Raw genomic sequence first — 25403 nt, forward strand, 5'->3', positions numbered from 1 at the left:
GGGAGAGACGAGAAGATCCTGATAACTACCGTCCCATTTCTCTCTTGAATTGTGATTACAAACTATTGACGTATATTTACACCAACAGACTAAAGAATGGTCTTCAGGATGGAATCAGTGAAACACAGTCTGGGTTTATGAGCAAGAGACGTAAACACAGTAACATCAGACTGGTACAGGTCTACTGGAGTACAGCAACTGGGTTGAGGAAACAGCTTTCATTCTTTTCCTGGATTTCTACAAGGAATCTGACCTGCTGGAACATCAGTTTCTCTTTAAGCTTTTACACGTGGATGGATTTGGCCCAAATTTCTGTAAAACGATAGGAGGCTTTTACAACAAGCTCAGTAGCTCTTCCACATGGTACCTCTCCATGATTTACTGTTAAAAGAGGCTAGGCCTTATCCAATAAATGATATTCAACAATTATGGTCAAAAGTTGTGTTGCATTTCTTTAATGACTTTAAGGGCTTTAGAAAAGTGAAGGAATTTGTTATGGAATAAACAAAATCGAGGTTTCACTGTCATATACTTGGACTTGTGGATATGGAATTTACCCAGAATTCTGATATTTCCTTCCTTTCCCTGACCCTGCACCCCAACCTGGGACTTGCTGATTGGGCCGGAGCTTCGGGAGCTGCGTGCTGGCCTGCGGTCCCCACCCCTGGTCATCCCGCTGCTGCTTCCACCTGCCTGCTGTGCTGTTGCCGTCCCTGACCCACCAGTCTGGCCCTCGGCAGGAGGGTCCCCCCTTATGAGCCTGGTCCTGCTCAAGGTTTCTTCCTCCTAAAGGGGAGTTTTTCTTGCCACTGTTTGGCTTAAGGTTTTTCTCCCACTAGGGGAGTTTTTACCTGCCATTGTTTATGTAATAATTGCTCGGGGGTCATGTTCTGGGTATGGGTCTCTGTAAAGCGTCTAGAGACAACTCTGTTGTATTAGACGCTATATAAATAAAATTGAATTGAATTGAATTGAATTGATATTAATAAGAAAGTCATCATTGGTATTGTCCATTGAAAGTCCAAAAATAATAGCTTTTCGTGAGAAGTCCTGCAGATCAAAAACCTTTGGGTGAAGCCAGTCATGTTTATGCTGTCAAAGGGTATTAGAATATATGCATTAAAATATAAATGAACAGTGGTTTCACATTCATCACAAAATACACAGTTATTAGTTGCTTTACATCTTATGTATTGTCCTTTTTGATAATATGCAAGCTTGCGCTTAATCTTTCATTCAGAACCCTGTTTTTGTAGGTGTTGTTTTTTGAAGCTTTGAACCAGCATGAGTTGGAAATGGCTTCAAGTTCCCTCACATGGCATTTTTTGTTGTTAGATTGCCATTACAGTATGATTAGCATGTTCTTTATTGAATGAAGGAGGACTTTTGGAATATTTTGTGTGACTTTCTTGTAGATCTCAATAGAGCAATTAGTGTTATATTTTGCATTTAAATCATCCAATACAAGTATTTCTCCCGTCCCATCCACTAGATGTGTAATTGATAAAATGTGTTTTACCATCCAGTCTTCCATGAAAATAGATCTCCTCCTACTCAGCTCTAGTGTTCCACAGTGGGACATTATGAGGCTGAAGATGTTTGAACATCATTTTCCATCGTAGTAAAACCTGCTGGTGAAATTTAGACAGTTTCATGGGTGGTTTGGATATTTCAAAATCACATGTTGATAGAAATTCAATACCTCCAGCTTTGTTGAAAATAAGATTGGGTAAGGAAAACCATATCTCATAACCATTTTTCAGAAAGGATTGGAGCCACGTAATCTTTAACACTCCATTCATAATTTCAAAATCAACTGCTTTTATGCCACCGTCCTGATAGTTCTTCACCAAGTCTCCATTTTTTATATAGTCATGATTATTTTTCCATATGAAATTAAAATGTATTCTATTAATTTCTTTTATAATCCTTGGTGGGATTGCAATACAGTATGCTGGATAGATTAACCTGGATAATGATTAAATTTTGGTTAACATTGTTCTATCAAACAACTTTAAGTCCCTTTGCAGACAGTTATTTAAGGTTTTCTTTTACATTTATCAATCGTATTTTGAATATTTTCTTTTTCACTAGTGTCAGAAAATGTGGTTACCCAAATTCCATCTTATTTTTAACAGGGATATAATACAGTGAAAGCTCAGAACAGTTATGAATACTCATGAGTTCACACTTGTCCAGATTCAGATCAGACCTGAGGCTTGGGAGAACAGTTTAACTGTTTCTAAGGTCAATGGAATTTGTCATATGTTTTTAAGAAAGATTTTCATGTCATCGGCAAGCTGACTTATAATTAATTTATGGTTGTTTATGTCTAATCCTTTGATGTTGAATTTACAACAGTTATTTTAGTAATTCTGTGGCAACAATAAATAAAAGAGATGAAATGCTGCATGATTATTCAGAGGTAAAGTCCTTATGTAATTATAAAATATTTATCTGTTACAGCACAACTACATTGTATGACTGAGGACAAAAACACCTGAAACTAGATGCTGAGGACTGTATATCCACTGGCTACGTCACATCCAGCGCTGAAAATGTAGAAAACATGTTTCCACAAACACTTTGATACGGAACTGGATTATTAGCCTGAAAAACCACCTCCTGGAAGCGTAGAAAGGTTTATTGGATATTCTGGAGGTTTTTGCATTAGTGCCGTCTCCATTACAGGATTTCTGTTTGGATATCTGGGTTTTCTCCCGAATCTCAAGTTAACGGAAACGCGCCTGACTGGCATCCTACAGTTGTGGTCAGCAGCAGAAGAGGACCTGCAGGTCTGGATCTGCCTGTTTCCAACATTTATTTGGTCATAACTATGTTCCAGTCAGGTTGTACGGAGGCTGACACCAGGACTTGTTCCCCTTTTGCATCTATGGACAGTAGTTGGCATCGATGTTGATGGTTGATTTGTACGGACAAGATGGCAGCAACCAGAATGACATTTATTTAAGCGGCTTTAAGACAAACCAACACTCATGTGATGACATCATAAACACTTTAATATTTTACAGTAATCCTCAAAACTACCTCCCAGAGCTGCAGTCTGCACTGTAGATGCTGAAACAGCTTTTGATTGAGGAAAACAGCTGATCATATTTGGTATCTACAGAAATACAGATTTGGTACAAATGTGATCGAGTGGACGATGGAGCATAAAATCTGTGGTTGCAATAAAAACATCTTATTTCCAAACAGTTTTCTTGACTCACTGAATCATTAGGTGAGAAAATGAGAGCTGAAAACAACGTTACAGGTGACGTCACGGAGGGGTCGTCCAGTTCTACTACAGTCTAGGAACTGTAGAAGCACATTAGTTGTTGATTTCTCCTTCTACTGACAAATGTACATAAAAATCATCGTAGTACATTTAAAATCAACCAGGCCGACCCCCGGGACCCTGAACATGAAGAAGCAATTCTAGATGATGGAGGGATCTTCTTATTCATCTTGGTGAGAGCTCACATACAAACAAACACTTTACCATGACAGAGACCTGACAGTCCAGTAGTGACGTCATGGCTGGAACAGGAAGTGGTGTGAATAAAGACCACGATGAACCCTGGCTGCACAGCAACCTTGTGCTCAGATCTGTCAGCAGGTTGTAACTTCATCTGGGCTGATTGCAGCTCAGTGATTCCTCTCTGACATCACAGTTGGTCACATGTGCAGCAAACTACCTGCAGCTGACATGAACTGAATGATCTGAGCTGAACTGAGCTGCAGAGAAACAACATGTTGCTGTTCACCGTGAAGCTCTGACTGGAAACAAACAGAAGAACAACATGTGGATCCTGGAATAACGGCAGCTTCCACCTTTAGAGGACCGGAAGAGGAAGAAGTTTCCAAGGAATCATTCAGAACAGTTTCACCATTCAGGTGTTCTGGTGGAAACAGTACATGTACAGACTCAACTATCTGTCCAACAGAGACAGTTTCTCTGACAGGAGGAGACTCTGGAGACTGAACTCAAAACAGAGACACTGAAGAACCAGAACCGAACCCGAACCCAAACCCGAACCCAGGATAGAGAGGTTCAGTGAATGTGGTGTTGAAGGTGTAGAGGTGGATCAGTCTGTCAGAGGAGATGCTGTAGAAGGACAGAGTTCCAGCAGGAACGTCCACAGACACTGCTAGTCTGTAAGAGAGTGAGGAAGAGGAGGAGGAAGATGTTTCTCTGTTATTGTGCCAGACACGGTACAGACCGTCACCAGAACAGTTCAGACTCCAGGAATGATCGTTCCTTCCAAACACAAAGTCACGAGAGCTTCCTTTCCTTCTGATTCTTCTGTAACTCACTGCTACGGAAACATATCCTCTCCTCTGGACCTCCCAGTAACAGCGACCCGTCAGAACTTCTCTACACAGCAGCTGATGATAGACATCAAACCTGTCTGGATGATCAGGATATGACTGATCCTCATCCACACCAATCATCTTCCTGTTGTTGTCAGACAGTTTGATGTAGTTGTTTACTGTGTTTGTGTCGATGGTGAGGTGACAAGAATCTGATGGAGAAAACAAACAACCCAACTGCAGTTATTATTGATCAATTATTGATCATTGATGGACTCATGAATGAGTGACAGTGTGAAGATGGTTGAATGTGAGAATGAAATTAAAACACACTTACACTTCCACGGACCTGGTGTAAGAAATCGTTGCCCAGCAGGCTCCACCCTGAAAGGAAGAGGGGGGTCAGACCAGCTCAGTCTCTTTCAGCAAACATGGACATTACATGGCTCTCACACACAGATGAAGGAACAGTCCAACACTTGGACAGATGCACTTGAATGCAGCATCTCTGAAATCCTGTCCTGTGGTCGTCACCTTCCAGCACAGTTTGAACACATTCTTTTCATCTGATTTCATCTCTGCTGAATCAGCAGCAAGAGGAGACCGTGTCATGGATGAGTGAAGGTGCAGCTGTTATTGTGCTGTGATGGGCCTGAAAACCACCCTGCTGTGGTTCTCGGATGTTTACTGGGTCAAGAACGGCTCAGAGTTGTGAAGTGCATCTATCAGCTCTGCTGCAGCACCAGATGAGCTGCAGCAGCTCCGTCTGCTCATAGATCTCTGTTCAAAACCAGAGAGCCACAAAGATGATGTCCACAACACCATGAAGAGTCCAGCACACTGATGTCTTCCTACCTGAGAGTGTCCTACCTGGGAGTGTCCAGTCTCCAGCGGGGATCCTTCAGTCTAGACAGAAGCTTCCCTGCTGACTCTCCTGGATGGTTGTAGCTCAGGTCCAGCTCTCTCAGGTGGGAGGGGTTGGAGGTCAGAGCTGAGACCAGAGAAGAACTTCCTTCCTCTGAGATCAGACAGCCTGACAGCCTGCAGACACACAACACACATGCAGAGACATGCAGAGATAACTGCTCTGAGACTAAAGCTGACTCTGTCCTCGTGTTCACCTGATGATGGCACCGAAGGAAAAGTCAGAGGATCAGCAGAAATACATCAACGATCCTTCAATATCAACCACAGTTCTAACGGTCAACAGTTGAACACTTGGTGGATTCTGACCTGAGTGACTCCAGGTGACAGTGTGGACTCTCCAGTCCAGGACACAGCTGCTCCAGTCCAGAATCCTGCAGGTCGTTGTTACTCAGGTCCAGTTCTGTCAGACTGGAGGACTGAGAGCTGAGAACTGAGGACAGAAGTGGACAGATGTTCCCTGAGAGGTTACATCCACTCAACCTGCAGAGGAGATTAAAGAGAAAATATCATGTAGTTCAAACATTGATTATTTAATTCAATGAATGTATGAATAATATAATTTAAATTAATACTGATCAATTATACTATTGATCAATAAGTGTTGCTGCACTACAGTCATGATCATAGCTGCATTTGTCTTCTCTGCATGTAAAGTTTCCTGAGATGAATCATTGAGGAGAACTGGTCCTACATGAAACTGAACTTAGTTGAACAGTGAACTTAACTGGTTTCCTCCAAGAACACAACATGTGATTGTAACTAAAACAGATGCGTCTGTTTTCGTCCTTACACAGCTTTCTTGGAGGCTTTGACCACCGGCAGCAGCCTCCGTAGAACCTGCTCTGAAGCTGAGAACTTCTTCAGGTCAAACACCTCCAGATCTCCTGATGACAGTAAGATGAAGACCAGAGCCGACCACTGAGCAGGAGACAGTTTATCTGTGGAGAGACGTCCAGACCTCAGGGACCGTTGGACGTCCTCCACCAGAGAACCATCGTTCAGTTCATTCAGACAGTGGAACAGGTTGATGCTTCTCTCTGCAGACAGATCCTCACTGATCTTCTTCTTGATGTATTTGATGGTTTCCTGATTGTTCTGTGATCTTCTTTGGTTTGATGTCATCAGACCTCGTAGGAGAGTCTGATTGGTCTCCAGTGAAAGACCCAGGAGGAAGCGCAGGAACAAGTCCAGATGTCCGTTTGGACTCTGTAAGGCCTTGTCCACAGCTGTCTGATAGAGGTCAGTCTCTGCTCTTTTTTTAAACCACATGGAGGTGTTTCTTTGTTCCTCCAGCAGGTTGACTCCAGACTTGATGAAGGTCTGATGGACATGAAGAGCAGCCAGAAACTCCTGGACACTCAGATGGATGAAGCAGAAGACCTGGTCCTGGTACAGGCTGCTCTCCTCTCTAAAGATCTGGGTGAACACTCCTGAGTACACTGAAGCCTCTCTGACGTTGATGTCACACTCTCTCAGGTCTGGTTCATAGAAGATCAGGTTTCCTTTCTGCAGCTGCTCAAAAGCCAGTTTTCCCAGAGACTTAATCATCTTCCTGCTCTCTGGACTCCAGTGTGGATCCGTCTCGGCGCCTCCGTCATACTTGACCTTCTTCAGTTTGGCCTGGACCACCAGGAAGTGGATGTACATCTCAGTCAGGGTCTTGGGCAGCTCCCCCCCCTCTCTGGTTTCCAGGACGTTCTCCAGGACGTTCTCCAGGACCGTAGCAGTGATCCAGCAGAAGACTGGGATGTGGCACATGATGTGGAGGCTCCGTGATGTCTTGATGTGGGAGATGATCCTGCTGGTCTGCTGCTCTTCTCTGAACCTCTTCCTGAAGTATTCCTCCTTCTGTGGGTTAGAGAACCCTCTGACCTCCGTCACCATGGAGACACACTCAGGAGGGATCTGATTGGCTGCTGCGGGTCGTGTGGTGATCCAGAGACGAGCAGAAGGAAGCAGGTTCCCCCTGATGAGGTTTGTCAGCAGCACGTCCAGTGAGGTGGACTCTGTAACATCAGTCAGGACCTCATTATTGTGGAAGTCCAGAGGAAGTCGACTCTCATCCAGACCGTCAAAGATGAACACGACCTGGAACTCTTCAAAGCTGCAGATTTCTCTGGTTTCACTGAAGAAGTGATGAACTAGTTCCACCAAGCTGAACTTTCTCTCTTTCAGCACATTCAGCTCTCTGAAGGTGAATGGAAGTAGGAACTGGATGTCCTGGTTGGTTCTGCCTTCAGCCCAGTCCAGAGTGAACTTCTGTGTTAGGACTGTTTTCCCGATGCCGGCCACTCCCTTCGTCATCACTGTTCTGATTGGTTCATCTCTTCCAGGTGGGAGTTTAAAGATGTCTTCCTGTCTGATGGTTGTTTCTGCTCTGTCTGGTTTCCTGGAAACTGCTTCAATCTGTCTGACTTCATGTTCATCGTTGACGTCTCCAGTCCCTCCCTCTGTGATGTAGAGCTCCGTGTAGATCTGCTCCAGAAGGGTTGGGTTTCCTGCTTTAACAATCCCCTCAAACACACACTGGTACTTCTTCTTCAGCTTAGACTTCAGCCGCTTTTTACAATTTGCAGCAATAAAACCTTAATAAAAGTGGAAAAAAAGACAATTAGGGCCAAATCCACAAAAGGATTGCGCGGCTTTTGCGGCCGCCAAACCGGTGCAAATGAGACAAAAAGAGAGCGTCTAATTCACAAAGCACCCGCAAAGGGCGAATTGCTCCACAAACTGCGCTGACAAGCAAATAGTGGCAGTCTGCGCCGGTGCCATTTGCATGCATGCAAATTAGGTAATATTCATAAATTCGGCTCAAAATTGCCCCCTTTCTATGCAAATAAGCCTCATTGCAAAAAGCGCCTAATTCAGAAAGGCCAGAGCTATTTACCACACGCAAAAATAGTGGAGCAAATACCAAGCATGTATTAACTGCGCGCAAAATCACTCTTCACTCCCTCTGCAGCTCTTTTTCTCTCTCTCTTCAATATGATTCAAGCCTGTGTGATACTGAATGATATTAAGGGTGAAATCTACATTCAGACATGACTGTAGACAATCAGATCAAGTGGGGTTGTGGACTTATCGGATTTAAAAATAAAAGTAACAGGACGGAGTTCAGGATTCATCCATACATAACTGGGGCTGCTTTATTACAAACAATTCCACCATATAAACATATAAATCTAGAATGTGTGTGTTTAACAGCTGACCTGTAGGTGTGTGTAGCAAAACACAGAACATGAATTACCGTCAGATCCTGATCTGGGACCTCATCTATAAAGCTTGCTTGCGCACAAAAGGGGCCTGAAAGATGCGGCGACGCGCACTGTACGGTGCGCGTTGCTCTGCGTCGATTTAACGCGGAACCATAAATCAGCCTTGAACAGCACTGAGGGAGGAGGGAGGAGGGGGAGCGGGGCTCTTCGCACGTAAGCGCTGTGAATTGCGCTGCATTTGCGCCCGCAATTTGCCCTGCTTTAAGGTCCTATTCACAAAAGATTTTGCTCTAATGATATACCGGCGCAAACACGCCCATAAATCTCTGCACCTGAGTGCAATTTGCCCTTTTCTGAGTAGGTGAGTGGAGCTGTTTCCAGTGTTCTCCGTAATTCAGCACACAGATTGGTCCCTAATGAAAACTTCAGAGAGCACAACAGCCTCAACTTTCACGTATTTGTACTTCTCTAGTATTTCGCATGTAGCTAGATAGATAGATAGATAGAACTGTATTCATCCCCAAAGGGAAATTCAATCGTCCAGCAGCTCATCAAAACATAAACATAAAAATCAACCACACTTCCATTCAGACAATAAAAGCACATTCATAATATTAAAATAAACATATAAGGTTTAAAAAAAAGAGTGCACTGGCCACCATCGTGTGGTAGAACATAGCCATCATCTCCACACACACATAAAGACCTCAGTGTCTGTATGACATAAGCTAATGAAATGTCAAATGTTAAGAGGCTGTGCGCATTTACGCACAAGGCACAGCACCAGTAACTTCATTAACACCGGATCGGGATCAGATCAGGATCTAATGGTAATTCATGTTCTTTTTGTTTTGCTACACACACCTACAGGTCAGCTGTTAAACACACACATTCTAGATTTATATGTTTATATGGTGGAATTGTTTGTAATAAAGCAGCCCCTTATGTATGGATGAATCCTGAACTCCGTCCTGTTACTTTTATTTTTAAATCCGATAAGTCCACAACCCCACTTGATCTGACTGTCTACAGTCATGTCTGAATGTAGATTTTACCCTTAATATCATTCAGTATCACACAGGCTTGAATGACATTGGAGAGAGAGAGAGAAACAGAGACAGACGGGGAGTGAGGAGTTTGCGCGCAGTTTAATACACGCTTCTGAAACGCGGTATTTGCTCCACTATTTTTGCGTGTGGCAAATAGCTCTGGCCTTTCTGAATTAGGCGCTTTTTGCAATGAGGCTTATTTGCATAGAAAGGGGGCGATTTTGCGCCGAATGTATGAATATTACCTAATTTGCATGCATGCAAATGGCACCGGCGCAGACTGCCACTATTTGCTTGGCAGCGCAGTTTGTGGAGCAATTCGCCCTTTGCGGGAGCTTTAATTAGACGCTCTCTTTTTGTCTCATTTGCACCGGTTTAGCGGCCGCAAAAGCCGCGCAATCCTTTTGTCAGGATTTATCACATATCACAACATATATCAGACTTATAATAAAAATAGCGCTGATCGTGTCCCTCTGTGTTTGAAGCGTCAGTCAGGACTCTGCTGGTGCTGCTGCACCTGCGGTGACACGCCGGGAACCTCCTCCACTGCTTTAGGACAGAACAAATGAGGGGCTTCCTAGAGCGTTTAGGGGCTCCACGGAGCCCCTCATTTCTTCCCTAAAGGGACACAGATTTTTTTATATATATAATGAGTTTTACACGCGCGTGAAACCTTTACGTGCGGGTGTAAGCCTAAATTAGGGTTCCGCGTCACCAACGCAGAGCCTACGGCGTAGGGTACACGGCGACGCGCACCTACGCCGTAGGCTCTGCGTTGGTGACGCAGAACCATAAACCCGCCCTGAGCAGCTCTGAGGGGAGACGGGAGAGGAGGAGGGGGAGCGGGGGGTGAAGCGGGTCTGCCGGGCCCTTCTCACAGGGTGTGATTTGCAGTTAATGGCTGATCCTACCGTTAGTTTTTAAACTGTAAAAAGTGGGGGGGACAAAAACATGATTTTGAAAAGACGGGGGGACATGCCCCCCCCTGTTGCGCCGGGGCACTCACGGCGTTCCGCGCAGCAACGGCGTTCTGCTACTCACTCGCTTTATTTTATATTATTTATTTTTCTACTTTTACTGTGACCACCAAATAATGTCGTTTTCCTGTCCTCCACCTCATCCACAACATCTCGATCTCAGATCTCAGTGAAATTCACTGGCACTGTGGCTCGACTTTATTTTTTATTTCTGCAGTTTTCATTATGGACCAATCTGTGTGCTGAAATATGGAGAACACTGGAAACAGCTCCGCTCACTCAGACAAGTGCAAATTGCACTCAGCCGCAAAACTTTATGGGCGTGTTTGCTCCGGTATATCATTAGAGCAAAATCTTTTGTGAATAGGACCTTAAAGCGGGGCAAATTGCGGGCGCAAATGCAGCGCAATTCACAGCGCTATTTGCGGGCGCAATCTGTTCTTTGTGGATTTACCCCTTAGTGTTTTATAAAGTTCAAATTAATTCTCCTAAAGAATCAGGATGTAAACCGACACTGATCGATTCACTTTTACCACCAAAGCACCTCTGAACATTCCGGACGGGAGTTTCTAGTACCAGGATGTTAGCAGTACCGCCCAGATGGGTTTTTGGTTTGTGGGTTGTCGTGTTCTTGTTATTGTTGTGGTGTATGTGAAGTGGATTGGTGAAGGTTTAGGATTTGAAAAAACCAGAAGATGATCTGATCCAATAATCTGCAGAACCGTCAAGACTATTTGGAGTTCAGCAGGATTCCTGGAAGAGGAAAACCAGGACTACAATCTTCCAGTTATCTAGTGGTGTTATTCGACTAAACATGTTTATTGAGATCCACTGCTTTCCTGTACAGGGACTGTAATGGGAAATTTAGGTATAACATATAAATTCTGATCACAGATCCTGTTTCAAGTGAACATTCCTTGGCGAGATCATGCGCCTTTGATACAGTACGGTTGTCAGGGTGATGGGCGATATTTTGTCTAGTTCCCAGCCTGCCAACTATAAGATAACATGTCTTTAAACATTTTCAGCTCACTCAGGACTGACTGTTCGTCTGACCAGTTGGACTGTGTGGCTCCATTCATTGAATGTTTTTCCTCTTTCCATTAAAACTTCAGAAAGACAGCAGAGGTGTCCTGACATTCATTTTTGAACAACAATTTTTGCCACCACAGGACAGTGCTACTGTAGGGGGGTGTTGGGACCATGTGGGGGCGACTGGTCTGCAGAAATGTTTAACTGGGTGTCAACGGTCAAAATAACCTTCATGTGGATCAAGAATGCAGATCTGATTCCAGAACATCGTTGGGACAACATCTTTCAGTGGGTTTAATGATCTGTGAATGTTGTTCATCTCCTGAGGCATTCTGGGTCATTTATCCAGCAGATTAAATGTTCATAGAAATCCTCTTACTGCTCTGCAGACACTCAGCCAGCTCCTCCTGCTTCATTCTCCTCAGGAAGTTCACTGTGATCTTCACAAACGCCTCTCTGCTGCTCCTCTGCTCTTCATCCTCACCCTGCAACACATGCTCTAGGGATTCTGGGTAATCTGGACTCAGAACCCTCTGGATCTTCTTCAGCTCGTCCTTCACAAACAGGACAATGTTGTTCTCCAGCAGCTGGAACAGAAGACCACATGAAGGACACAATCAGACTGAAACCACAGAGACAAACATCAGGTCCATGATGGACAGACTGACAGTCCACTGGTCTCCAGAGACCAGCATGGAGACAAACATCAGACCCATGTTGGACAGACTGACAGTCCACTGGTCTCCAGAGACCAGCATGGAGACAAACATCAGACCATGATGGACAGACTGACAGTCCACTGGTCTCCAGAGACCAGCATGGAGACAAACATCAGGTCCATGATGGACAGACTGACAGTCCACTGGTCTCCAGAGACCAGCATGGAGACAAACATCAGACCCATGTTGGACAGACTGACAGTCCACTGGTCTCCAGAGACCAGCATGGACACAAACATCAGACCCATGTTGGACTGACTGACAGTCCACTGGTCTCCAGAGATCAGTACGGAGACAAACATCAGGTCCATGATGGACAGACTGACAGTCCACTGGTCTCCAGAGACCAGCATGCAGATGGACATCAGGACAACAGATGGAGCAGCAGTTGTTGTTCATGTACAGACCTGAAAGACGGAGTCCAGCTGTGTCTGATGCTGATGGACAGACGGACCACTGGGGGACTCTGAGATCTGCTGGTCCACTCTGTGGAGGAACCAGGAAGAATTAGCTCACATCATGTCTGTCCTCACAGAGACAAACAGCAGCTGAAGGTCCATAAAGTCCTGTTTGGATGAGGACAGTCCATCAGAGGACTGGAGGTGGTGAAGGTTTACGTATTTTCCGCACTATAAGGTGCACCTAAAAGCCTTCAATTTTTTCAAAAGCTGACCATGCGCCTTATAATCCGGTGTGCCTTATATATGGATCAATATTGAGCCGCAACAGGTCTCACAACTACGGTAAGCAGCCGCCAGGCCCGGACTGGCCATAGGGAGAACCGGGAGTATTCCTGATGCGCCGGTCTAGGATTGGCCTGCTGGCCTGCCGCCTGTGTCTGCAAAATTTTAATAATATGTCAAGATCACAATAATCTTCCAATTTAGAACTAAAATATTAAAGAACTAACACAAATAAAATACACTTCAATTAAATACTTAGGGGTACATCCACAAAAGGATTTTGCGGCCGCTAAACCGCTGCAGATGACACAAAAAGAGAGCGTCTAATTCACAAAGCACCCGCAAAGGGCGAATAGCACCACAAACTGCGCTGCCAAGCAAATAGTGGCATTGTGCGCCTGTGCCATTTGCATGCATGTAAATTAGGTAATATTCATACATTCGGCGCAAAATTGCCCCCTTTCTATGCAAATAAGCCTCATTGCAAAAACCGTCTAATTCACAAAGGCCAGCGCTATTTGCCACACGCAAAAATAGTGGAGCAAATACCGTCTTTCAGAAGCGTGTATTAAACTGCGCGCAAACTCCTCACTCCCCATCTCTCTGTTTCTCTCTCTCTTCAATATCATTCAAGCCTGTGTGATACTGAATTATATTAAGGGTGAAATCTATAGTCAGACATGACTGTAGACAGTCAGATCAAGTGAGGTTGTGGACTTATCTCGGATTTAAAAATAAAAATAACAGGAGCTCAGGATTCATCCTATAAGGGGCTGCTTTATTACAAACAATTCCATATAAACATATAAATCTAGAATGTGTGTGTTTAACAGCTTAATAATGTCATCACATATCACAACATAGGCTATATCAGACTTATAATAAAATAGCGCTGATCGTGTCCCTCTGTATGTGAAGCTCAGCGTCAGTCAGGACTCTCAGCTGCTGCTGGAGATGCAGCCGCGGTGAGTAGGCTTGCCACCCGTCCCTTGAAATACGGAATTGTTACGTAATTGGGAATTAGAATTCATATAAAACAGTTTATTCCGTATTTCACAATCGTCCCATGCACGTCTGTCACATACACACACACTAGTTAAGCCTAATTATGCCTAAATAATGGTCTGCGTTAAATCGACGCAGAGCCTACGTCGTAAGGTTACGCCGTAGGGTACGCAGCGACGCGCACTGTACGGTGCGCCAGCCGCGTAACCTACGCCGTATGCTCTGTGTCGATTTAACGTGGAACCATAAATCATCCTTGAGCAGCACGGAGGGAGGAGGGAGGAGGGGGAGCGGGCTCCCGTCCCATCTTCGCACAGTGTCTTGATGATTTGTAATACAGGCTGAGCCTACCGTTAGTTCTTAAACTGTAAAAAAGCTGGGGGGGGGGGGGGACAAAAGCATGAGTTTGAAAAGTGGGGAGGGACGTTTTATTTTCACTCGCTTTATTTTTTTATTTCTGCAGTTTTCATTAGGGACCAATGTGTGTGCTGAAATATGGAGAACACTGGAAACAGCTCCACTCACTTACTCAGACAAGGGCAAATTGCACTCAGCCGCAAAACTTTATGGGCGTGTTTGCCCCGGCATATCATTAGAGCAAAATCTTTTGTGAATAGGACCTTAAGGCGGGGCAAATTGCGGGCGCAAATGCGGCGCAATTCACAGCGCTATTTGCGGGCGCAATCTGTTCTTTGTGGATTTACCCATTCGTTTTTTTTTTTTGTAATTTATTTTCCCAAACCACTCGGAGCCGCAGTATAAGGATGAAAGAGCTGCATGTAGGTCCTTTCTGTGTGGAGTTTGCATGTTCTCTCCATGTTCCCTTGGGTAGCAATGTGAGCTACCCTCACAAAAACATGCAACAGTCCTGGGCTATACATGCCCCCTCTGGCCAACCGGGGCGCCAGATGGGGTGGGGAGGATCCGGCCGGAATAACGTGATCCTTCCACGCACTACATCCGGACGGAGAAACCCCACCCTGCCTGGTGAAAAGATGCGGCCTGCTCACTCCTCAGATTAAGGAGGAGACTTGAGCTCAGTGCAGGGCCCTCCCGGGGTTGGTAGAGGATTGGAATGCCCAGGACTTTAGCTTAGGTAGGAGCACTGGGTGATATAATGGGGGAAAAACCGGGATAGTCCGGCGTAGTCCTAAAGGGCGCATGGAACACCACCACCCGCTTCATGTGTCTAACCGATTTTCCCCACTCAGCGACACACCCGTTGAGAAGCCAACCCTGGTGATTGGCGACTTCATAGTCCGGCATGTGAGGCCGACTCCAGCGACCATAGTTAGGTGCATCCTGGGGGCCAGAGCAGGCGACATTGAAGCAAATTTGAAGCTACTGGCAAAGGGTAATTGTAAATATGATAAAGTTATCATCCATGTCGGAGCTAATGACTCCCGTCTTCGCCAGTCGGAAGTCACCAAAATGAATATTGTCTCGGTGTGTAACTACGCCAAAACCATGTCGGACTCCGTAGGTTTCTCTGGTCCCCTCCCCAATCTGACCAGCGATGACATGTTTAGTCGCATGCTCTCGCTCCGTCGCTGGTTGTATCGGTGGTGTTCAGAAAAACGACGTGGCCTTTATTGACAATTGGGAAACGTTCTGGGGAAAGCCCGGTCTGATTAGAAGAGACGGCATCCATCCCACCCGGGATGGTGCAGCTCTTATTTCTAGAAATCTGGCCAGTGTTATTAGACACTCCCCCTGACAATACAGGGCCCAGGCCAGGATGCAGAGCTGCAGTCTTACACGCTTCTCTGCTGCTTCCCGAGGACCAACGCCTGTCAATAAAACTGTAGGGTTGCATTATGTAATTAGCGACTCTAAAACTGTAGGATTACATGATATTGGCGACTCTAACCAGGTGCCTAGTAAAATAGAAGTGGTTGCAGTTCCCCGCCCTCCAAAAGTTCACCAGGTACGGCGTTAACCAAAATAATCTTGTAAAAATTAAAACCAATGCACATTTGGTACCAATTACAATGACCGACAATGAATTAGATGCGGACTACTAAATATACGATCGTTAAGCCAAGTTTCTGTTAGTAAATGATATAATTACAGAGAGCAGGAGTGATATTTTCTGTTTCACAGAAACATGGTTACAGGAGGAAGAGTATGTTGGTTTGAATGAATCGACTCCACCCGGCTACTTTAATCATCACATTCCTAGAAACACGGGCCGAGGCGGAGGAGTCGCAGCAATTTATAACTCCAGTCTCCAAACAAAAATTGAACCTAAGTGCAAATATAATACATTTGAAAGCCTTACGCTTAGTCTGAAATTTCCGAGCTGGAAATCAGAGAAGCCAGTTGTGTTAGTGGTAGTGTATCGGCCCCCTGCTGGTGCTTATCTAGAGTTTTTGTCTGAATTTTCAGATTTCCTTTCTGGATTATTGATCAGCACAGATACATTCATCATAGTGGGTGATTTTAACATTCATATGGATGTTGAAAGCGATAATCTTAAATTAGCCTTCGATTCTCTTCTAGAATCAATGGGTATCTCACAAAAAGTGGATAAACCGACGCATTGTTTTAATCATACTCTGGATCTCGTTCTCACCTACGGTGTTGAAACTGATGGTCTGTTGGTGTCACCTGTAAACTCCCTTTTATCCGACCATTACTTAATAACGTTTTGATTTAATTTTGTTGATGTTGAAGTGCAAAATAGGAGGTGTTATTTTAGCATATGTTTGTCTGATGAAGTTATTGCTAAATTTAGGGAGGCCATTGCTCATCTTACGACAGTGCGAAATAGTGATAGTGATGTAGTCGAGGCCAGTGACCTGGGTTCTACCTCTGCAGATGTTGATTTCCTTTTTAGTAACACTGCTGATTTGTTGCATTCAGCTTTAGATGAAGTTGCTCCTTTGAAAAGGAGGGTTTCTAGCCACAGGAGCTTAACTCCCTGGTATAATTCAGATATCCGCATGTTGAAACAAAACGTGCGTAAAATGGAAAGGAAGTGGTACTCTTGTAAGTGTGTAGACTCTTATTGTGAATGGAAAGATATTCTAATAGTATATAAAAAAGCCATTCGCAAAGCCAGAACAGCTTATTATTCAATGTTGATAGAGGATAACAAAAGTAACCCACGTTTTCTGTTCAGCACTGTAGCCAGGCTGACAAAGAGTCACAACTCTGTTGAGCCGTGTATTCCTGCAGCTCTCAGTAGTGAGGACTTTATGAGCTTCTTTAACAGTAAAATCACAAGAATTAGAGAAGGAATCAACCAGTCGGTTGTAGGTGTTTCCTCAGCTTTAGCGACTTCTCTAGGCTCTGACTTGACTCTAGAGTGTTTTGATCCTGTAGACCTCCCTGAGCTGACCTCACTCGTTAATAGAGCTAAGTCAACCACATGTATGTTAGACCCCATCCTGACTCGACAATTCAAAAATGTTTTTTCTCTTATTGGTACGACAATACTGGACCAAATTAACCTATCCCTAAGTTTAGGATATGTACCACAGGTTTTCAAAGTGGCAGTAATTAAACCTTTACTTAAAAAACCTTCTCTCGACCAAGACACCTTAGCTAATTATAGGCCAATTTCCAACCTTCCATTTGTATCTAAAATTCTGGAAAAGGCAGTTTCAAGCCAGTTATGTGACTATTTGTATAGAAATGATCTGTTTGAAGTCTTTCAGTCAGGGTTCAGAATGCATCATAGCACAGAGACAGCACTGGTTCGAGTCACGAATGACCTCCTTATGGCCTCAGATAAGGGATTAGTGTCCATACTGGTTCTACTGGACCTCAGTGCTGCTTTTGACACTGTTGATCATGGCAATTTTACTGCACAGGTTAGAGCATGTTGTTGGGATTAAAGGGACAGCTCTACGTTGGTTTAAATCATATCTATCTGACAGGTTCCAGTTTGTTCATGTACATGAAGTTTCTTCAGAACAGTCAAGGGTCTGTTATGGTGTTCCGCAGGGTTCAGTGCTAGGGCCAATCTTGTTCAGTTTATACATGCAGCCATTGGGAAGTATAATCCAGAATCACGGCATACACTTTCATTGTTATGCTGATGATATGCAGCTCTATTTGTCTATGAAGCCGGATGAAACAGAACCGTTAGTTAAACTTCAGGCATGTCTTAGGGACATCAAGGACTGGATGTCCAGAAATGTCTTGCTTCTAAATTCAGATAAAACAGAGGTTATCATTCTTGGTCCAGAGCATCTTAGGAAGGGAATAGATGGTGTTGCAATGGCTTCCAGTGCAACTGTGAGAAATCTTGGTGTTGTTTTCGATCAGGATTTGTCATTTAAATCATATGTCAATCAGGTTTGTAAAATAGCATTGTTTCATCTCCGTAATATTGCAAAGATTAGGAAAATCCTCTCGCAGAGTGATGCAGAAAAACTAGTTCATGCGTTTGTATCTTCTAGACTAGATTACTGTAATGTCTTATTAGCAGGATGTCCAAGTAATTTGCTGAATAGGCTCCAGCTGATCCAGAATGCAGCAGCACGAGTACTGACAGGAATTAGCAGGAGAGACCACGTCTCTCCAGTGTTAGCGTCGCTCCATTGGTTACCCGTAAAATTCAGAATCCAATTTAAAATGTTATTACTTGCCTATAAAGCCCAAAACGGCTTAGCTCTGCATTATTTGCAAGACCTGATAGTGCCTTATGTTCCTGGCAGAGCTCTCCGCTCTCAGAGTGCAGGTTTACTCGTAGTTCCTAGAGTATCTAAATGTAGATTTAGAGGGTGGGCGTTCTGCTATCAGGCACCATTACTATGGAACCAACTTCCAATCTGGGTTAAGGAGGCTGACACCACCTCCACCTTTAAAACTAAACTTAAAACATTTCTGTTTAGTAAAGCCTATAGTTAGTGTTTAGTAAACCTCTAGCTGGTGTTGGTAAATCTCTAGGTAGTGTAAACTCTAGTGTGTTAGAGTCGCTCCTGTAGTTTCTTGTGCTGGCCCCCCTTTTTTCTCTTTTTTCTCTTTTGTCCATGGTGCAGCATGCTCTGCCGGTGGCGAAGAGCATCTCAGCATCTCTGAATGTAAAACACCGGATCCTGCAGTGTGGGAGTGGGGGGGCAGGGTAACGGCCCCTTTTAGGCGGGGGAGAAGTTTCTACCCTCAAGACTGCTCTCCCTGGCCCTGCCCCTTTTCAACCTTTCCCCGACCCTGCACCCCAACCTGGGACTTGCTGATTGGGCCGGAGCTTCAGGAGCTGCGTGCTGGCCTGCGGTCCCCACCCCTGGTCATCCCGTTGCTGCTTCCACCTGCCTGCTGTGCTGTTGCCGTCCCTGACCCACCAGTCTGGCCCTCGGCAGGAGGGTCCCCCCTTATGATCCAGGTCCTGGTCCAGGTTTCTTCCCTCTTAAAGGGGAGTTTTTCCTTGCCACTGTTTGGCTTAAGGTTTTTCTCCCACTAGGGGAGTTTTTACCTGCCATTGTTTATGTAATAACTGCTCGGGGGTCATGTTCTGGGTATGGGTCTCTGGAAAGCGTCTAGAGACAACTTTTGTTGTATTAGACGCTATATAAATAAAATTGAATTGCATTGAATTGAATAAAAATATTTTTTTTAAAAAGAAAGAGCCGCATGCGGGTCCGGAGACCCTTGGTCGAGACCCTTGGTCTAATGGATGCAGAACGTAACCCCAGCCTCTACTGTAGCGCCTTATAATGCGGTGCGCCTTATATATGGAAAGAGTTTTAAAATACGACATTCATTGAAGGTGCGCCTTATAATGTGGAAAATACGGTAGTCCTTCTTTCTCCCACTATGGGAGTTTTTACCTGCCATTGTTTATGTACTAATTGCTCAGGGGTTTATGTTTATGTTTATGTTTATGTTTATGTTTATGTTCATGTTCTGGATCTCTGGAAAGCGTCTAGAGACAACATCTGTTGTATTAGACGCTATATAAATAAAATTGAATTAAATTGAATTGAATCAGTAAGAGGAACTCTGGATCATCATCAGGATCAGTAAGAGGAACTCTGGACCATCACCAGGATCAGTCCTCTGGAAGGTGAGACCTCCAGATGTGTCGACCAGAGGAAAAAGCTCCTGACAGGAGATGAAGATCTATGAGGAGGAAGCTCAGATCACCATCAGGTGATGGAGGACCACAGGGGTCCAGGACTACATGATCTACTCAGGAAGAAACATGGGGACATTTCCTAACACGAGGACTGATTTAAATACATTTAATGTGTTTAAATTAGGGCTGTCAAACGATTAATTTTTTTAATCGCGATTAATCGCAGAATTTCAAAATTTAATCGCGATTAATCGCATTTTGAATTGCATGTTTAAAATTCTGTTATTTCGCATTTCAAGGCAGTTTTAAGCCCATAATGTAAATCATTTCTTACCATTGTGTCTTAATTGGGAATCAAATGAACACAAAGAAAGAATTTCCTTTTTGACCTTTTGTATTTTCTTTCAAAAAAGTGCCATGTAGACCAACTTAAAACACTGTCTACTTCAAATACAGTTTTTCAAATTAAACAAAGTGCCATATAGACAGGGCTGCACATAATTATTTTGGTCTGGTGCTCAGAGGAGCCCCTGGATATGTGACTTGGGCCTCCAAAAACGCGGTGACCCGTCTCGCCGGATCGATAAAAGAGGGATGCAGGAATAAGTTATAGGCAAAACAATATTTATTCACTTATAAAGATGAATGGCTCAATATGGTCCTTTACAAAGTTAATTTATTTCAATAATTCAACTAGAATATGGTGTAACAGTTAATTTATTTCAATAATTCAACTAGAATATGGTGTAAAAGTTAATTTATTTCAATAATTCAACTAGAATATGGTGTAAAAGTTAATCTATTTCAATAATTCAACTAGAATATGGTGTAAAAGTTAATTTATTTCAATAATTCAACTAGAATATGGTGTAAAAGTTAATTTATTTCAATAATTCAACTAGAATATGGTGTAAAAGTTAATCTATTTCAATAATTCAACTTAAAAGGTGAAACTAATATATTACCTAGTCTTATTACATTCAAAGCAAGATATGTTGAACCTTTATTTGTTATAATTTTGATGATGGAATTGTTTATTGATTTCATAAAATATTCTCTAATTTATTTTTTATTTGGGGTTTTCATAAACTTTGAGCCATAATCAGAGCAGCGTCTTGCAGGTAACTGCTGCACGCAGTGACGGACGCTGGCTGATTTATGGTTCCGCGTTGCACCAACGCAGAGCTTACGGGGTAGGATACGCGGGAGCGCGAACGTACGGTGCGCGTCGCCGCGTAAGGTAACATCATGCAGCCACTTCTCGGCGAACACACGTTTTCTGTTTCTATCCACGGGTAGTGGTTCAGTTTGGCGTCTCTTTGTAGTTGGTGGTGGTGGAAGTTTACTTTAGGAAACAGCAAACATGGCGCTACCATTATAGAACGGGCGCTACAGAGGAGTCTTCTTCTTCTTGAGGTTTATTGGCGGTTGGCATCCAGTTTTTTCCGGTGCATTACCGCCCTCTTCTGGATCATTACAGAAGAGTCGACTACGGGTGAGTAGAAGGGACAAAAAGGTTTGCGATTAAAATGCGATTAAAAAAAAATAACGCATTATGGATTGCATTAATCTAATCGCGATTAACGCGTTAACGCTGACAGCCCTAGTTTAAATACATCTCACCTCTCTGAAGAAGAATGTTGGTCTCCTTTAAAGTCAATAAAATCATCCTTTGACCGGTCGCTCTTCAAGGACAAACAGCTCGGTTCGTGTTCCAGAGAGTCTCTTTTCTGATGGACACTGATAGAAGACAAAAGTTAAAAAATGTAAATATTCTATTTATATGAAAAAGAAGGTTTACAGATTTAAAAAAATTGTCTATTTAAAAAGCATTACATTTAAATCATTGGCAGAGTTTGGATAAACTCACCCCTTTATAGCAGAACCTTGGTCTCCTCTTAAGTTAATATCAACGTCCTTTGACTTGTTGCTCTTTAAGGACACACAGCTGGGTCCAGGTCCAGGTCCAGGTCCAGATCCAGGTCCAGGTCCAGGTCCAGGTCCAGGTCCAGGTCCAGGTCCAGGTCCAGGTCCAGGTCCAGGTCCAGGTCCAGATCCAGATCCAGGTCCAGGTCCAGGTCCAGGTTGATTCCTGTAATAATGGTGTTTGGTGATGTGAGTCTTGAGCTCTGACATGCAGAAGAGTCAGGGACAGTTAGAGATGCTCATCTCACCTCTGAGCTTTGCTCCGACTCTCATGTTCCCCACACAGAGAGGTTTTAGAGGGAGGGACTCCGTCCTCTCCGTCCTCACACTGGTCCATTCTGCTGAATTCACGTCCACATCAGCTCACACACACACCTTCACCTGCAGAGGAAACACACATCACTGGTGTTGGACAGAGATCAGCTGATCCTGCTCTGGTTTTCTCCTCTCTTTAGTGTTTATGTCACTAGAATGCAGTCAGAAACCAGTGGGAGGTGGAGGAAGTCAATGATACAGCCGTATCTGCTGATCCGAGCTGCTCTCAAGCTTTCTCTCAGCGCCTTTTCTCATTTTCTGTTTCTAAGATTAAAAACATTAAATACTGTGAGTTTTACTGCAGAAACAGGAAGTTGAAAATCTTGAACAAGCAGAAAGAGACTGGACCTCTACGTGAGTCTGGTTCCTGTAAATGTGAAGAAGCTCAGAGGTGAAACTGTCCTGCAGAGACACGTGTCCTCCTCCTTCACAGCCTCATCACACCACAGTTACACTAGCAGCAACTTCCTCCAGGAACCACGCTTTATTTTGAAAGGCTCCACAGGAAACAGCAGTCTGACTTTAATGCTGGAGACGACAGCTTCATTCCAGGAAATAAAAACACCAAAGTTTGATCGATGAAGAAAACTAATCATCGGCTGATCATCACGGTGTTTCTGATCAATAATAAAACCAATCAAATTGTTGTCATTAAAAATCATGTAGATTTGTCTTCAGACACAAGAATGATCAAAGTTTGCAGGAAAATCAGAAGTGAGAACGAGTTCCTACCTTCACTCATGCCTTGTGAGCGTTTCCTGATTTCAGGTGTGACGGTTGGGGGTGGAGTAAAAACCCGTTTAACAGGACGAGGCAGAAAAGAAGGCGAGATGAAGGAGGGGAGGAAAATAGGTTTAGTCACTGAAATGGAATTTGACTCGGTCACTGTAGCGTATATTTTTTATCCTAATTTTAGCTTAAGGTGTGGTGGGTGTGAAACGAAAAGAAGGAAACTTCTGGGCTAAGTTTGGGACGGATGCCAGCAAGATAGGCAGTGAAAATCCAGCCTAACCTCGTCTTTACTGGCATGTTTTCACAAGAATGCAGATGTGTGTGTTGAGCGTCTGTACGTTTATCACCTGCGAGGTAAAAAAGCCATCGGCAGAGTCTGGCGGATCTCAACCACGGCCTCCTCTTGGACCGTCTTCTGTCCTGCCTCCATATCTGCTTTAGCAGATCTGCCGCCGTTTGCTTCACTGAAACCTGGCTCAGTGATCTCGTACCGGACAGCGCGGTGCGGCTGACCGGGTTCCAGCTGATTCGAGCAGATCGCAGCAGGGAACTCTCAGGAAAGACAAAAGGTGGCGGGATCTGCTTCTATATAAACGAAGGTTGGTGTACGGATGTCACAGTACTAAAAGACTCTTGCAGCCCTCACTTAGAGACACTTTTTGTGAACTGCAGACCTTTTTATTCACCGCGGGAGTTTTCATCTTTTGTCCTGGTCGGGGTTTACATCCCACCCGATGCGTGTGTGACTGAAGCCACGCAGCGGCTGGCCGACCAGATTACAGACCTGGAGAAAAAACTCCCGAACTCACTCTTCATTGTTTTGGGGGATTTCAACAGAGCAAACCTCACTCACGAACTCTCGAAATACAGGCAACATGTTACGTGTCCCACAAGGGACACGCAGACTCTGCACCATTGTTACACCATTATTAAGAACGCATACCGCTCTGTTCCCCGCGCAGCTTTGGGACACTCGGACCACTGTCTGCTTCATCTTCAGGCAGAAACTAAAAACCTCTAAGCCGGAGAAGTGGACAGAGGAGTCAAAGCTGGCGCTTCAGGCCTGCTTCGACTGCACGGACTGGAGTGTTTTCGAAGCTGCGGCCTCAGATCTGCACAAACTAACAGACACTGTGACATCCTACGTCAGCTTTTGTGAGGACATGTGTGTGCAGACCAAGACTTTCTGCACATACAATAACAACAAGCCCTGGTTCACATCGAACCTCAGGATGCTGCGCCGAGCCAAGGAGGATGCCTACAGGAGCGGTGATCGAGCCCTGTTCAAGCAGGCCAAGAACACGCTCATGAGGGAGATCAGGAAAGCGAAGCGATCCTACGGCGAACGGCTGCAGAATCGCCTCTCTGTCAACCCTGACCCCTCTTCTATGTGGAGAGTTCTGCAGAACATCACTCGGCTCAAAAGAACAGCTCCACGCCCTGCAGGCAACCTCAGGCTCAACCAGCTCAACATCTTGAAAGATTCAGTGTTCATTTGTCTGGCGAACCATAAGAAAATTAGTGGAATAGAATCAAGGTTGATACAAGCTTTTAATATGTCAAACATAATATTTTCCGGCCGGAGGTTCACTTCTCTCAGACCACGTGGGTAGGAAAGAAATGCACACGGTGGTCATCAGTCCAGTTGAATTTATAGTAAAAAGGGCGGTGTTCTTTGCAAATGAATTTCATTGGTGGAGCCAGCTACGGGAAAGACCCCCCGAACATGTCACTTCCATCTCCTTTGTTATTCTCTCACCTGGGGTGCCAACCCAGAACACAGACAAGACCCCCCAATGCTAAACCACCTATTTCCCCCCAAGGTCTCTTCTCAACAATGGTATGTGTATTGTATTTAACCTCTACATCTAATATAGTCTACCCGTAACACCAGGGGGTGGCCCCATGTCTTGCTAAATACGAGGTTACTTTGAATATAAAGAGAAAGCCCACCAGTGTGTGGTGGCAAAAATTGTTGTTCGTTCAATCAAAAAAGAATGTCTTGACACGTCAGCTGTCTTTCTTGATTTTTAATAAAAAGAAAAAACATTCAATGAATGAAGATCACACAGTGCAGCCTGATCAGACGAGCAGTCAGCCATGAATGACCTGGAGATGTTTAGGGACATGCTTTCTTATAGTTTCAGCCAGGATGGGAACAAAAGACAATATATATATATATATATGTCACCCTGACAACCATGCCAGGCACTGTGTCAAAAGGAGCGTGACTTCAGGAGCATAGGAATATCACTAGAAAACAGGATTGTGCTTTAGTCTTAAAGCATACAAGACAAAATATATATGTTATAACAAAATTTCCCATTACATTCCACCCTTTTTACCATTTTTATGCTAAACCATAATAAAATAGGACATTTTGTACTGACCACCCCGTGACCCCGGTGCCCTGCCCTGCACCAACCAAACGCTAGCACACCCAGTCTCCAACTTGGGAGTTACAGACCCCAGGCAGAGGTCACA

The 25403-nt window shown here is 44.2% G+C and overlaps 1 protein-coding gene across 1 annotated transcript; it reads right to left on the reverse strand.

Moving 5' to 3' along the window:
- Nucleotides 1-3043: 3043 nt before the first annotated feature.
- On the reverse strand, nt 3044-22625 carry LOC133419728 (protein NLRC3-like). Its single transcript, XM_061709130.1, has 12 exons — nt 22536-22625; nt 22121-22253; nt 21817-22038; nt 21570-21686; nt 12641-12719; nt 11894-12101; nt 8690-8712; nt 6032-7800; nt 5548-5721; nt 5185-5355; nt 4652-4698; nt 3044-4526 (listed from the first exon to the last, which is right to left on the reverse strand). Exons 2-12 carry the CDS (start codon nt 22207-22209, stop codon nt 3988-3990), a joined length of 3438 nt encoding a protein of 1145 aa, XP_061565114.1. The 5' UTR covers nt 22210-22253; nt 22536-22625; the 3' UTR covers nt 3044-3987.
- Between the last annotated feature and the right edge of the window lie 2778 nt (nt 22626-25403).

The sequence above is a fragment of the Cololabis saira genome, chromosome 19 (genome assembly GCF_033807715.1).
Source record: "Cololabis saira isolate AMF1-May2022 chromosome 19, fColSai1.1, whole genome shotgun sequence".
In the NCBI taxonomy this organism is placed as follows: Eukaryota; Metazoa; Chordata; class Actinopteri; order Beloniformes; family Belonidae; genus Cololabis; species Cololabis saira.

Bases quoted from the DNA above. Each gene is read 5' to 3' on its own strand.
- LOC133419728 (XM_061709130.1), bottom strand. From the start codon at position 22,209: ATGGACCAGTGTGAGGACGGAGAGGACGGAGTCCCTCCCTCTAAAACC. The intron at 12,720-21,569 runs GTGAGATGTATT...GTTCCTCCACAG, and splicing joins CAACATTCTTCTTCAGAGAG to AGTGGACCAGCAGATCTCAG. The intron at 12,102-12,640 runs GTCTGTACATGA...CTTCTGTTCCAG, and splicing joins AGCTGGACTCCGTCTTTCAG to CTGCTGGAGAACAACATTGT.